Source organism: Jaculus jaculus, chromosome 19 (genome assembly GCF_020740685.1).
Source record: "Jaculus jaculus isolate mJacJac1 chromosome 19, mJacJac1.mat.Y.cur, whole genome shotgun sequence".
Lineage (NCBI taxonomy): Eukaryota > Metazoa > Chordata > Mammalia > Rodentia > Dipodidae > Jaculus > Jaculus jaculus.
The window spans coordinates 13,152,671-13,168,714 of record NC_059120.1 but is presented as its reverse complement, the minus strand read 5'-3'; the positions used below and the strand labels follow the sequence as shown (position 1 = coordinate 13,168,714).

The following is a 16,044-nucleotide window of genomic DNA, read 5'->3' as shown; positions in this document are numbered from 1 at the left end:
TGCTCATCATTGCTAATCATTAGGGAAATGCAAATTAAAACCACTATGAGATTCCACCTTACCCCAGCAAGGATAGCAAACATCGAAAAATCAAATGAAAATAAATGCTGGTGAGGATGTAGAGGAATAGGAACCCTCATCCCCTGTTGATGGGAATGTAAGATGGTACAACCACTTTGGAAAGCAATATGGAAACTCCTAAACAAGCTGACTATAGAGTTACCAACAGACCCAGTTATTCCCTTAGTGGGCATGTACCCTGAAACGTTTAGACCTTAGTCCAGAGAGGTTTGGTCAACCATGTTTATAGCGGCTGAATTTGTAGTAGCTAAGAGCTGGAATCCAGAAGGAGCTATATGGGCGACTGGGGGAAAATCACCAATATCTGACCAAGCAACTCATGGTCTAACCTACTTAACAGCAAAATAACCTGTGGAGATGCTCACACAAGTGCAATAGTGGCGCACAGCCATGGTGGGAAACTAGCTGCTCTTGATTTGGCTAACTGATCCACTCAGTGGAACGGAGCTGGAGCTGAGAAACAAGCCAGAACCATATCCAAACATGACCTTTTTGACAATATGTATCAAGCAGTATGAGTCCCTGCCTCAAAACAGACACAGACAGACAGACAAATAGTCTCAAACAAAGCAACAGCCCACAGCTGGGCCTCAGCACTGACACGGTCACGCACCTTGCTGAGGATGATCTCTGGAGCAAGATATTCTGGAGTACCACATAGTGTCCAAGTTCTGCCTTTGACTCTTTTGGCAAACCCAAAGTCTGTGACCTAAAAAGGACAAAAAGAAAATAAAAATAAAAACAAGAAACCAAACCTGTGAAAATGTAACACTTTGCAATAATTGTATTTGAGGTATACTTAGGCTGGAAATTAAAAGTTCAGGATTAAAATTAAAATCCTGAAAAAAAAATGAGTTAAGGTAATTGTTAACAATTTATGAAGGCAATTATTTAGTGAATGAAGCTTAAGAAACCCCTTCTCTTTCTCAAAACAAAGCAACAACTCAAGGAGAAAGATGATACGTTTTAGTCGTTATCATAAGACCCATGGATAAAAGGAATAGTTTTAAGGAAAAGGAAGCTCTGCTATAAATACTCCTTAGGTCCAGTGTTCTCTTCACCATTCACTACACTATCAAGTGAAGGCCTACAGAGAAGAACGTTCCAGTAAACCTGCAGAGGGAGGAGCGCCAGCAGCCCAGACTGGTAGCGCGGCTCTCCCACACTCCAGTGAAGAGGGCGGTGGACGCTACGATCAGACAGGCAGGGCTCAGGTTCCAACTCTGCCACTCACTGTGCGACCTGACTACGCCTCAGCTTTACTAGCTTCGAATTGAGGATAACGAGTGTTTGCACTTCGCAGAGCATCGGTGTTGAAGGAGACAATGCAGGTCGAGCATCCCATATCCAAAGTGCTTAGGACCAAAAAAAAAAAAGTGTTTCAGAGGTTGAATTTTTCCAGATTTTTGGAGAATTTGCACACCCACCCTGGTGGCCTTGGTGATGGGCTCCAAGCCTAACTATGAGATTTATGTCTTCCATATACCTTATAGTTATAGCCTATAGTATTTTGTACATTTTTAGTACATTTGCCTTTTGACTGTGCCATCTCATGGAGTCATGTGTGGAATTTTCCGCTTTGGTGTGTCAGGCCAGTGCTCGACAAGCTTTCTACTGGAGCAATTTCTACTTCAGACTCCGTCTCGGGGATACTCAACCTGTACATTCAGGACACTGGGAACACACCCAGCACCAATGGCTACTGAAATTCAGCTACAGTTACTTTGTTGTAGGAACATATATTCAGTTCACAACTGCACATTACAGGAGTTGTAAACAGGTCTCTCCTCTGATGGGACTTTCACTTCTCTGTAACAGCAAAAGGATGAGTTAACTCTATTTGAGCTACTACTAGAAAGAACCAGTTGTCTCCCTCAAACAAACAAACAAACAAATCCAATACTGATAGCTGAGGCTCGATGTGCAAATCTGTTCTTCAGCGTTTCTCTAATACGTTATGTACACTATGTGACAGCCATACCTGGATGTAACCTTGGTGGTCAATTAAGAGATTTTCAGGTTTGAGATCTCTGTAGATGAGGTCTAAAGAATGCAGGTACTCGAACGTTAGCACTATCTGTGCTGCATAGAACCGTGCATGAGGCTCACTAGAAGGAAACAAACATCGATTCTCTGTAAAATGGGCCCAAAATGCTAACTTGTGCACTGTTCATTAGAAATAACATGTTATAGAGGTATTTTAGGACAGAAGGAGCATTTTTTTTTCTTTAAATATTTGTAAAAAAAATGCTAGTTCCCAAATATTTAGTGAATTTCTAAACTGTTTTCAAAGACTTTCATTTTTCCTGTATGTACCTATAAATCTAAGATACACCCAAGATCTTACATATTGAAGCAATGCATACCTTAAAATAGTCATCTTATTGTAAACTACTGCTTATGCTGGAAGATAGAGACAGCTGTGTAATTACAACAGACCCCGAGAATGACTGGAAACCAAATGTGCCAACTCTGTTGTCCATGAGAGCCACTGCTTCAGTTACTAGTTAATGGACTCCATCTACTTTTCTCACAAATTTCAAAGGTGTCAAGAATTTTACTATGTAGAAGTGCTTTAACTGTATTAACTTTAGATTAATACCTTTTTGCCTATTTTTGCCTTAGTGCCTGTTAAAAAGATGATGCATGGCCATCACAGAAAAAACTCATTAAGTGCTACGAAGACTAAAGCACAGCCCTAATCCCAGTAAGAAACTGTCTATGCAACCTTGATGTGTACGTTTTCAAATCTGCTAGAATGCACGTTCACAGATAAACACATACAATCTGTATGCTTGGGTAAACATGCACAGTTTTCATATACATAGGTTACACCTATGTATCACTGTAATTTTGCCAGATACAGCGTAATTTTCATGACAATGAGTATATTTCAAAGGAATGTATCAATTTCTAATTGAATTCCTAACTCGTTTTGTAGCACATCTGTTGAATTCCACAAATCTGCCTGATGAACTGCAATGACTTTCAGATTTGTGTTGTTAATGAGCAACTGTGAGGATTTCCTTGACAATGGATAGCACCAGGAATAGAAATTTCCAGAAAGCATTGTATATGTGTGTACTACTGTGCTGTTACCATACCCTCATGCCCCAGTATGATTCTCATCCAGGGCTCAAGTTTGTTGATGGCAGAAATGTGGAAAGTATTTCTGAGGGGTGGGTAACAGGTTTCAACCCTGGCCTAACGGTGGCAAAGAACAAGGGCAGCAGTGTGAGGAGGACAGTGTAAGTAGAGGCTGGAGACCGTCTTAGTTATGGCAACATGTAACCTCAAATACTTGAAAACATACAAAAATACTTGAAAACATACAAAAATACTTCATCTGAAAGGTCCCATGAGATTTTCCTCTACATTTGTAAACAGAAGCTACACTGTGCAACTTATATTTATTACAACACACTGATGTTTGATTGAAGAAATTCGAATACAACAAACATCTATAACCAGATTACTGAAAGGTGAGGGGACAGTAATCTTAAATGCCACTGGCACGGGGAGCTTCTACTTAACATTGGCGAATGCAGGGGGAGAGCAGGACGGGGAAAGCTGGGCAGCGTCCACCTCAGACACTCAGTAGTTCTGCTGCCAGTAAAAGCCATGCTGACTGGTCAGTTAAAGTCCCCACAGTGATAAAATGCTCTGGCAGGGACGGGCTCAGGTGTGGCACTTCAGTGTAAACATGAATGATTACAGGGGAACCTGAGGATCCTTGTCTTGCTTAGACATAAATGGTTGAAAGAGGTCAAACAGGAAGTGAAAAAATTATCAAAGATAAGTAGAAGTTGCTCTGCATGGCATGGTTTCCCATACATTACAGGTCAGCAAATGGCTTTTGGCTTGGGTCCCAGGTGGCTCAGATAACTCTAGAGGTTGCCTATCTGAGATCATGTGGTGCGAACCAAGCCTCCCACCATGCCGCCTATGAATCCTCACATGCTGGCGCTCACGCTTTTCCACACTGAGGGAAGCTGGGCATGTTCCTAACGGTAGATTCATTCTACTAGGATTTGTTAACCAACAGTAGTAGCTTATGAGACTATCAGAATCAGCAACCTGTTCTAATAACTGATCTTTTGGCCATAATAGTCTAAAGAGTTACTCTTGAAATTATATTTGTATTTTAAAAACTCTATGTAACAAAAGCTTTCCTTAAATTTGCAAAAAGCACAATTTTATAATTTTATGACTATGATACTATTATTTCTATATATTTCCTTTTTCATAGCCACTGGTATGCAATCTACTGTAAATACCATTGTATATTATATATTATATATGGCCATCTGACTCAACTACTACTATGGGATCAATAAATATTGATGTTTTAAATTTTAATTAATTTTTGCATTTTCTGGAAATTCTTCAAATAATCTCACAGTACTTACCAATGGTAGAATATTTAAATTGGTTTCATTGTGTTCTCATTTGAATTTTAAAGATCACATATGGTATGACCTCTTATCAATGTTTCCTCCTAATGCTTCATATAGATAAAGTATTGGTTAAATTAAATGAACCTTTGACACTGGTATTAAGATTTTGGTTTAAAATAAACACAAGCATATAAAGACTTGAGGGAGGAAGGGATAAGTTTTAGTTACCTGAACCTTCCAATTCTTCTTAGATGTGAAAACATTTCACCCCCAGGGACATATTCCATAACCATGTATAAATTAGAATTATCCTACAAGCAGATAATAACGAAATAAGTCAAAATTATGAAATCTAGGTAAAAAAAAGTAGTTAAGAATACACCATGTTCAATTAGAAATGGCAAAGTCAAAATCTATCTCATAGTTAATAAATATTTATTAAAAAGTAAAACCATTTCTAGTCTTCTATACTTGGGCCCTCAGCCCCTCTCCTGCCCTCCTTGGCACTCTAGCCACAGATCAGTCTGGGACCTCAGCGGTCGCTGTTCTTGCGGGGAACATACACTTCCCACGCAGTAACCACAGAGGCGAAGGCGCGCTGCGCAGCATACGTGAAGCAATAAGAGCGTTAAAAAGGTAATCTGAACAAGCTAATAAGAACATGTACATTTTATACCTGAGAGACAAATGGTTTTAATATCTTAAGTGCATAGGTCTTTATTTAATTTAAAGACTAAAGGAGCTAAAATATTGCTATATGATTCAATATTGCAGACACAGCCAGAAAATCATTCCACAGAGCCAAAAAGCCTATGATCTAATGACTCAGCCCTCCCCACCCTACCAGATGCTGGAACAACAGAACATAGACTGTTCTGCCTATAGGCAAAATGAGCAGAGTATAAACTGCTAAGTGGAACAACATGGGGAGATCATGATAAGAAGGGTTTGAGAGAAGTAGAGCACGTGTTCACTGTATCCACTGATGTTATGTAAGATTGCTTAATGAGCTATCCATCATTCTGGATCACGGAACACTGGGCTTTGTATTATCTCCCCATAAAAAACATACCACATGTCACCATGAACAATTGCTCTACAGAGAAGTGAAATTTTTCTTAAAGTTACCTCAGCTTATAAGGACAACAACATTTAGTTACATAAGATCTAAGGATATTTCTTTTAAATTCAAATTCATTTACATTTTCCATTTTCATCATTTCATTTAGAATTCCTTTAGGGTTTCTTATTTCAAAACATGCATCTGTTTAAAAATAGTTTACTTGGAGCTGGAGAGATGGCTTACTGGTTAAGGCACTTGTTTCCAAAGCCTAAGGACCAGGGTTCAATTCCCCAGTACCCACGTATACCAGATGCACGAGGTATGCATGTGTCTGGATTTTGTTTGCAGGGGCTAGAAGGCTTGGTGCACTCATTCTCTCCCTCTCTCCCTCTGTCTTCCCCTCTCTGCCTCTTTCTCTCAAATAAATAAAAAATATTTTATTTGGGTATTTCTTTGATTTACCTTAAAAGAATATTCCAGTCGAACAAGAAAAGGAAAATTCACTGCCTGTAATATTCTTTTCTCATTCAAAGTGTGCTCTATTTGCTTCAGCTTAACAACCTGCAATTGAGATAGAACATGTTAGTGTAACTAAAGAAATTTAAAAGCTACTACCAGTTTATAGAAAAAAAAATGTTTTCCATATGTGGTGGTTTGATTTAGGTGTCCCCATAAATTGTTGCATTCTGACTGCTAGGTCCACAGCTGATGGTAATTTTGGAATTGGAGGCAGTGTATTGTTGGGGGCGGGCTTGTGGGTGGTATAGACAGCTTCCCTTTGGCAGTGTTTGGCACATTCTCCTGCTGCTGTTGTCCACCTGATATTGGCCAGGAGGTGATGTCCACTCTATGCTCATGCCATGTTTCCCCCTGCCGTCATGGAGCTTCCCTGTGAGTCAGTAAGCCAAAATAAACCCCTTTTTCCTCACAAGCTGCTCTTGGTTGGATATATATATATTTTTTGTTTTGAGATAGGGTCTCACTCTAGTCCAGGCTGACCTGGAATTCACTATGTAGTCTCAGGGTGGCCTCGAACTCATGGTGATCCTCATACCTTGGCCTCCTCAGTGCTGGGATTAAAGGCATGTGCCACCATGCCCGGCTTGGTTGGGTATCTTTTGCCAGCAATGTGAAGCTGACTGCAATACCATATTAACAGTAAAACTGGATAAGCAAAATTGCTAGGCTAGTCATCAACTAGGCTTCTGAGAGTCAAATGAAAAAAGACTGAACTAGTTTCACCCTTGATCTTAAGAAGGTCAATTGTGTGCCAGGTGGGATGGCACTTGGGAGGCAGAGGTAGGAGGATTGCCACAAGTTCAAGGCCAGCCCTGGCTACACAGTAAGACCCTGTTTCAAAAAGAAAAATAAGACAACTACAAATTAAGTTAAGTTGGAGTCAAGAGGTAAATGGGAATAAGAAATAAGCTCATAACATTTTAAAAGGACGATGTGAAAGCTCCTGGTGTAACTCCTGGCATAGTTAAATCCTCTGTCACTTCAGTAAGTAGGTAGTGACCGTGAAAACCTGAGATCTGTAAGGAATTCAAGGACTGAGGAAAAGTCAAATACAGAGGGTAAGATGGAATAATTTGTTTATTTTTTATCTGAATAAACATAGGTATAAATTTTAAAAATTCAATTCACACAGCCAAACAGGAAGAAACACATAATTTTGGCAAAAAATTGCTATCTTTATAGCAAACAAGCCACTTGGGATTGATCAAGCATCCTCTGGACTGCTGACTCAATCCAAGTGGAAGGCATTCACCTTGACCTCAGGAAGAGTGTGACTGGACTTCACAGAGCATCTTGAATTTTAGAGAAGGTGATGTTAGGGAGGCATAGACAAGGCCATGTAAATGTGTGGGTCACTGGAAGGTGGCATTAGCAAGATGGGGTAGTCCCTGAAGCTAACAGCTGACTTGAGCAAGAAGGAGGAGTGCAGCCAGTTGCTGGTCTACTGTGTAAGATCACCGTGAACTACAGAACACAGCATAAGTGACAAGCAGTCAGAGTTTTGTGTTTCAGCCTAGACCTTCTACTCAACCAGCTTGGGAGATTGGGGAATATCATTCCACTTATTAAACTTCAGTTTTCAAAAGCTATAACATGAAGCTGTTGGATCATAGCTATCCACACATTAACCTGTTAGTCCATAATTATCACAATGAATTATATAGTATCAGGTAGAGAGTTACTATTGCGTCGTGCTTATTTTTGATTGATATACAAGGCTTTTAATTAGGTATAAAATATGGATTGACTTGTGAAATAAGTAATGAAAACGATATGATAAAAACTTTCTGTATAAGCTAACTATGTATATACAGGATATAATATCATTGAAAATAGAAATGAATTTAAGATATATGAACAGACAAGGCCATAATGTAATGTTAGCCAATTTTAAAGTAACATTATTTTTAAATTAGCCACTTCATGAGGCTGCAGAGATGGCTCAATGGTTACAAGCCTGACTGACCACTAGAGTTCAAAGTCCGAGAACCCATGTAAAGTGGCTTGCAAGGAACATGAATCTGTGTTCCCTAATGCACCTAGGACAATGGGAGGCCGAGTCAGGAGAATCCTGAAGCTTTTGGGCAGCTTGTCTAGAGGCAAAAAAAAAAAAAAAAAAAAAAAAAAAAGTGGAAGGCTGAAGAGATGGCTTAGTGATTTAGGCACTTGCCTGCAAAGCCAAAGGACCCAGGTTCAATTCCCCAGAACCCATCCACGTTAAGTCAGATGCACAAGGTGGCACATGTGTCTGGAGTCTGTCTGGCTGGAGGCCCTGGCATGCCCATTCTCTCTCTCTCTCTCTCAAATAAATAAATAAATAAAAGTAATTTTTTTTTTAAGAGATGGAAATTGGGGACCAACACCTGGAGGTTGAGCTCTGACCTTCACATGTATGCTGTGTCATACACATGCCCATACATGCACACACAGTTAAAAACAGGTAAGTATTTAAAATTGAATTTGCTTTTAATGTGCTCCTCTACTACCTCTAGACCACAGACAGAGGCGTTGGGATGTAGGGTGAGCTAAAGGCTGCCTTCATGCTACACCACATCTACCTAAGCGAAGGACGTAACTGACAGGTGAGCATTATGTCATCCTAGGTTTTCAGAAGAGAAAGAATTTACCTGAAGCTGAGTTTACAAATCTTTCTAAGTCCCACATCTCTTGTCTCTATATGCTGACCATAACACTCACTTTAAAAGTGGCCATGGCTGGAGAGATGGCTTAGCGGTTAAGCGCTTGCCTGTGAAGCCTAAGGAACCTGGTTCGAGGCTCGGTTCCCCAGGTCCCACGTTAGCCAGATCTCAAATAAATAAATAAAAAACGAACAAAAAAAATTTTTTTTAAGTGGCCATGGGATACCATGCATGTCAGGTGATCAGTATACTGCCCGGCACACAACAGCAGCTCAATAATGTCAGTTGTTATCATGACTTACTTTAAAGGGTAAGAGCTGAGTTGAGTTTTGAAAGGCAGTTGGACAATAAAGGTTCAGGAAAGAGAGAATGTTGGTCAGGATTAGCACCAGAACCAGTCATGGAGGAAATGAGACAAGGGTAGTGAGCGGCAGCTCCATTCAGGCGCAGTTCAGGGCACCGCTTCTCAGACCTTGCCATGCAACTCCTCAGTGTCAGAGGAGAAGTCACAAATATTCTCCAGCGTGTAGTTCATATTTTATGTTCAAGATTCATATAAAACTTACTGTCTAACCTTCTGTTAGTTTAAATACATAGATTTAAAAGCATTGGCTGATTACCAGCTGATTACCAAGGCCAAACACTTAAGAAGTTACTGATAAGGAAGACTGGCCACACAATATCCCTTTCCCCACTCAGAAAAGCATTATATAGTTTGTGAGTCATGTTTCAAGTCACAGAAGGAAAGTCTGAGGACATGTGGGCAAGAGTTAAATCAACCACACTGGAAGACAGTAGGGAAGTTTTGGAAATAGCTGCATTCTATACTGAGTTCTAGCTTCATAACATGGGCTGATGTATGAAGAACACTGTGTCAGAGAGGAGGATGACGTAGTGAGGTCAAACTTCTGCGGTTGAGGGAATTAGGATGTTGCTGGAAAAGACTGATTGAAATTAACTGGGAAATCAAACTACATACTGGTAGAAAGGCTCTCTGACACAATGATTCACTGGAAAAATTACTTAATGTAGAAAAGTTATTGGCTTAAAAGTGAGATTTATCTAAGTTGTGAGGATTGTGTGTGTGTGTGTGTATATGTCCTAGTAATGTTTGACACAGAGTATGGTGGAATACTGTGATTTTTAATTTCTGAACTAATATTTCCCTGTACTCTATATACCCTAAAATTGGCAAAGCTAAACTTTTTTTTTTTTTTTTTTTTTTTTAAAGATAGGGTCTTGCTCTAGCCTAGGCTGACCTGGAATTCACCATGTAGTCTCAGGATGGCCTCGAACTCATGGTGATCCTCCTACCTCTGCCTCCCCGAGTGCTGGGATTAAAGGTGTGTGCCACCACGCCCGGCTCTAATCTTATTGAATTGGAAGACATGACTGTATTAACAGAAAGGGTTTTATGGCGTATCATTTTATTATATATCTCAAGCAAAGTAAATAAGCTTTAAAAAATTAGAAAAAAGTTTTTCATCCTAATTATAAAAGGACCCAGAACACTGAGTAATAGAAAGGATATAAAATGGCAGTTACTCTTCCTGGAAATACTCATTTATCATGATTATCTTTTAGGTAACTGGTTTAGTAATTTACATATCACTGCATTACCAAAAGAAAGAATTAATGTCTTCCCTAAATACTTTAAAACTGAAGATGGTGTATACTGTTATCTTTTTTCATATTTTTTGAAGTAAAGTGCATTCTTTATTTCCTTAAAAAAGATAACATAAAACAGTAGAAACCATCCACACAGCATTTAATAAACTTGTTAGTAACAGGTTTAATAAAAGGATAAGCTGAGTTGTTTTGCTGTTGACTTGTTGCCAATAAAAATTGGCAAGTCGCTAATCCTATCTGATATCCATTAAGCTCGTCTGTAGTGGGGACATAAGCTAAATTATCTCCTGGAGCTCTGTGCTCAGACAGTAGAGGCAAGGACAAACTACCAGAGAGTGCAGAATTGACAGGAAATGAGTCAGCGACTGGAGCGATGGCACTATTGCGTCAAGAAGCGTATTAGGAAGGTAAGCTACCGAGGGCAGTAGACAGACATTCAATTAACGTTTATTGGGTACATTTAACTTTACCTCCCCTCTTTCATGTTAGAAATAAGTTGGGTGATGTTTGACTGCCCAATACAGCAGACATTGGCCATGTGTGGTTATTTAGCACTTGAAATGTTTATAGAAAAAGGATATGGCACATCCCAGTGTTAAACACTGAGCTATAAAATAAAACTCACCATTACAATTAATTTCAACTAGCTTTTTACTTCTTTAAATGTGACTATGAGATAACCTTATATTACAGGTGTGGATCGCATCATGCTTCTACTGGACAGTTTTCTAGTCACTGACTGTATTCCAGGCAACATGCCCCTAGTGTTCCCTCCACAGTTCCCTGCCTGGATCTCAAGGAGCCAAAGGTCATTCCCTGGAAGGTAGGAACTATGGCAGTATATCAATATTTACTGTTATTCTCTTTCCTTCCCTTCACTGTGATGATTTATAGGGAAACAGCAGCTTAATATCTATCCACTCAATATTTCAGATACTTATTAAGCCAATATATGGCAAATATTAAAATTTCAAAGTCCTTTTCAGTCATGCTATAGAAGGAGCTTTTTAACATAAAATAAGACATAGAATAACATTGCTAATTTTCTGTTATATCAATCTTAGGTTGAGGAATTGGTTTCTACATATTTGTGTGAGGAAGTGTGGTAGCAGTATTTGTTCTTTGTATGTTGAATTCATTATCTTGTTAGTGTGCACATATGTGTCATATGCAAATAATTAGTGAAACAACGACATGTTCCCACCTACTAAAACAATGAATATGGTCATAGCAAGTGGTGCAGACGCAAGCAGCAATGGCAGGTCTTAGGAGTGCAGATGGGGCTGGAAAGATGGTTTAGTAGTTAAGGCACTTGCCTGAGAAGCCTAGGGATCCTGGTTAATTCTCTAGGACCCACATCAGCATAAGGTGGCACATGCATCTGGAGTTCACTTGCAGTATCTAGAGGCCCTGGTGCACTCATTCTCTAGCTCTCAAAATAGATGAAGAAAGAAAGAAAGAAAGAAAGAAAGAAAGAAAGAAAGAAAGAAAGAAAGAAAGAAAGAAAGAAAGAAAGAAAGAAAGAAAGGAAGAAAGGAAGGAGTGCAGCTGATGAGACTGACTGAAGTCCACCCCAGCGATCAGTAATGAGGACACCCACCTTCTGTTTATCTAAGATCTTCATGGCATAATACTGCTCAGTGGCTTTGTGCTTCACCAACATGACTCTTCCAAATGAACCTGTTCCAAGGGTTTTCTTCCTTTCAAAATCCTCCAGCCCAGCATTACTCTACAATGGGCATAAAACAAAACAAAACATTTTTAAAATGAAAAACTCCCACGTGACTATAATTATAATCACCTTAGAAACATATAATCAGAATGAATGATTTAACTTATAGCTATCCATTTAGAAACGATATAAAAACAATATTCAGATTCAAGGTTATTCGTTCTGCTTTCCCTTTTGAATAAATGATCCCACAACAGAGAAGAACTGGATTGTCAAATGGAACATCACAGGCATGGAGGGAAGAAATCCTCAGGCAATATACAATGTGGACTCTGGGTACTGGACACCTAAAACACTGTTTCCATGTTTTAATAATTACAAATTGACTGGAAGTCTACTGATAAAATGTCACATAAGCCACGTAGCCTTAGTGTACTTGTAAGTAATTGTAAAAAGAAATGGAACGTGAGACAGCAGGTTTCTCGCTGGAGCGACCTTTGAGAAAAGCACCATCTCACTTCATCTGTGTCTTTACACAAGCTTCTAGAACTAGATAATAGCAGCACGAGAGGAAGCTGTGTCTCTTGGTGCTCCTGTAATAACCCAGCATTACCTAAAGCAGCCAGGAAGGGAAAGTTCCTCACTCCACAAAGAACTACAAGCCAGAGCCTTGGAACAATCAGCAGATTCTTTTCCTCCCTGAATCAGTGTTTTGTTACAAGCAGACATCTTTGTTTGGCTTTGAATGCTGCACAGAAGAAAAGAACGGGAGGCATCCATCTACCGAGTCTGTTGCTGCCACAACCAGACAGAAATTACTGGGGACAAATTCTGTACAGCACAGCAACAAGTAGTAATTGCTGACACATCTGCCTGGGAGGTTTTAGTACACAGACCCCCGAGAAAGCCTCAGCTAAACAGTCCCAAGAATGTGCAGGGTTTAGCTTGAGGTGCTCCACGTGGTGCTACTGGAGCGCATCACTGGATGATTTCATCTTTGGACAAACCACTGGACAAATCAAATCCTGCTTTTAAGACACACCACGGTTTCTTGTTGGATCTATACAAGGCAAGAAATAGTCATTTTACTCTGAGAGCTTGCTTTCATCATTTGTTAATTTCACATTCAATGGAACTCTCTTCCCCCCCACCCCCATGGCAGGGTCTCACTGTAGCCCACACTGATCTGGAATTCACTATTTAGTTTCAGGGTAGCTTTGAACTTACAGCAGTCCTCCAACCTCTGCCTCCTGAATGCTGGGATTAAAGGCATGTGCCACCATGCCCAGCTAGTGAAAGTCTAATTTTAAATCAATGAACAAAGAAATGCTTGTAACTCTGGCTGAATTAATTTTAAGGATTAACATAGCTGTTGATTTTATTAACATAGATGAATTGTAATGTATAATATAGTCCCAATCAAATAGGGTAAACACATTTTATTAATAGATAACAGACAACCCGTTTATACTCAGTCACTTCATTTATTCTTTTTTTTTTTTTTTTTTTTTTTTTTTGAGGTAGGAGCCCAGGCTGACCTGGAATTCAAGTACGTAGCCTCAGGGTGGCCTTGAACTCACTGTGATCCTGTTACTTCTGCCTCCCAAGTGCTGGTGTGTGCCACCATGCCTGGCTTCACTGTATTTTTTAAAAAATATTTTATTTTTCTTTATTTGACAGAGAGAGAAATAGGCTGGGAGAGAGAGAATGGGCATGCTAGGGCCTCTAGCCACTGCAAATGAACTCCAGATGCATGAGACCCCTTGTGCATCTGGCTTATGTGGGTCCTAGGGAACTGAACATGGGACCTTTGGATTTGCAGGCAAGTGCCTTAACCACTAAGCCATCTCTCCTGCCTATCACTGTTTTCTTTATATCATAAAATGTATGCCATCTTCCTCCATTAATGTTTTATGTTATATAATATCTATAACATTTTATAACCTCTACATCTAGCTTTATGTACACTATCAACTGTGTAATTCAAAATTAATTATTTCAGAAAATGTTAAGAGTTTATAGCAACTTGAGTAATTATAAAAACTTGTATGACTGGAGCCACGGCTCAGGGTTGAGTACATGGCTAGCCCATGTGAGGCCCTATGTCCTTCAACGTCATGCTGCAAAACAAAGTAACAACCCAAGCACACCAACCTCTGGGTGTGGATTATATGAGAAGTTGGTTCCTTCTCCAATACAGGAATATATAAGACTATCAATTAACAATGCAGAATGCAACAGTATGGAGTAATTCTCACTTTAAGCTTATGTTTACTAATGACAATTGAAAATTAAAATTTCAGGAGTAGTAATTACTTAGGCAAGATTTAAGATTTTACTTAGCACATAAACTTTAAATTGTAGAAATATGTATATGTTTCTTACCGGGGGAGGATTTTCCCATTTTTTCAGAAAGTCTTCTTTGGCTTTGGCTAGAAATTCTTTCACTGAAAAACAAAAATAACAGATTTAGCCTGGTAAGAATATTACACATATGCATCCTCGCTTAACGACCCAGACTTGGATTATTTTATTATTGTGAAGAAATTTGTATTCAACACTGGGATACATTACAAAGCTCTTCAGGGTCTCTAAAACAAGAAGCAAACACATTCTCAAATTTCTAATCACTAATATGATTCTATGTGGGGGTCATTTTGATAATTTCAAATCTAACAACAAGACTGTTTGTGAAAACATACCTGGAAGTCATGCACAAAAGTTAGAACTCAACTAAGGACGTACAATGACTGTAAATAAACAACCCAGAGATACAAGAGCTGAGCGCACTCACAGAACACAAATCTTCCTATTTGTAGGGTTTTAAAAAGAACTGGTTTTGATGAAGGGCAGCTGGCAGGATGTAGGATTTGTGCTATTAGACATGTTTTCTCTCTATTAGCAGAGAGAAAAGGAGAAACCACAGACTAACATATACAAAGTCTTCAAAACAACATGCAATCCACCAACACAAATAAAAAGAAAGTGAAAAACTTATTCTAATTTATAGTAAAAGCTAAACATCTGAATGCCTAATTTAAAATTTACATGAAAGTAAAACAAAGCAAAACCAGGTATTTATGTAACCATCAATAATAGCTACATTTTTTTTTTTCTGAGATAAGAGTCTCACTCTAGCCCACACTGACCTGGATGGAACTCATCCTGTAGCCCCAGGCTGGCCTCGAACTAACAATGATCCTCCTACCTCAGCCTCCCAAGTGCTGGGATTAAAGATGTGCACCACCACACCCGGCCTAGTAGCTGCATATTTTTATAGAACTGTGATTTGAAGTATTAAATTCATTAATTAAATGATGAATCATTTAAAAGTGTGCCCTGATAAATATCCTCTTGTGACAATCTGAGCAACAAGAGCTTTTGTTTCCAAAACACATTCAGGTGCTTATAAACAAGTAATAGGAAAAAAATTCAAAAAAGATAAGTGGGTTCTTATTTCTAATGTTAAGAATGAAAATAAAATCTGATATTACAAGAGTTATTTTAGCATTTCTTTTTTGTTCCAAAAGTTTCCAATGTCTCTATTTAAGTCTATCAATAGTGGAGATGAGGACAAAAGGGATTTAAAGTCTACTGAAACAGCAGAAGCTGGAGGAGTTGCAGTGGCACACTGACACTGGAGACTGAAGGCAGGCGGCTGCCCATGCCTAGAATTCCTGCACTTGGAAGCCGACGCAGGACCGTGACCAGTTGGGCTATCCATGGAGTTTCAGGCCAGCCTGGATTATAGGGGGAGGGACCCTGTCTCCAAAACCCAACAACAACAGAATTAAAAGTAGAAGTGGCTCACAGACTCTTTGTGTGGGTGTGTGTGCATGTGGGTGTGGGTGCACTTGTGGAGTGGCACACGTGTGGAAATCAGGGGACAGCACTGGGAGTCTGTCCTCGCTGTCCACCTTGTCTGAAGCAGCCTTGCTCTCTTCTGTGTTTTCCAGGCTAGGTGTCTGGTGAGCTTCCAAAGACTCTCCTGCCTCCTCCTCCCGTGTCAACACAGGAGTGCTGGAGTACAGCGGCATGCTCACA

At 39.5% G+C, this 16,044-nt stretch overlaps 1 protein-coding gene across 9 annotated transcripts in view; it reads right to left on the bottom strand.

Moving 5' to 3' along the window:
- Positions 1–16,044, bottom strand: part of Prkacb (protein kinase cAMP-activated catalytic subunit beta) — a 94,313-nt gene that overhangs the window by 20,698 nt on the left and 57,571 nt on the right. For all 9 annotated transcript variants that reach the window (XM_045137972.1, XM_045137967.1, XM_045137969.1 and 6 more), the window contains 6 exons: positions 14,386–14,447; positions 11,929–12,057; positions 6,004–6,102; positions 4,707–4,789; positions 2,063–2,189; positions 695–790 (listed from right to left, as the gene is read on the bottom strand). In XM_045137972.1, coding sequence (XP_044993907.1) covers positions 695–790; positions 2,063–2,189; positions 4,707–4,789; positions 6,004–6,102; positions 11,929–12,057; positions 14,386–14,447 — 596 coding nt within the window. The remainder of the gene's footprint in view (positions 1–694; positions 791–2,062; positions 2,190–4,706; positions 4,790–6,003; positions 6,103–11,928; positions 12,058–14,385; positions 14,448–16,044) is intronic.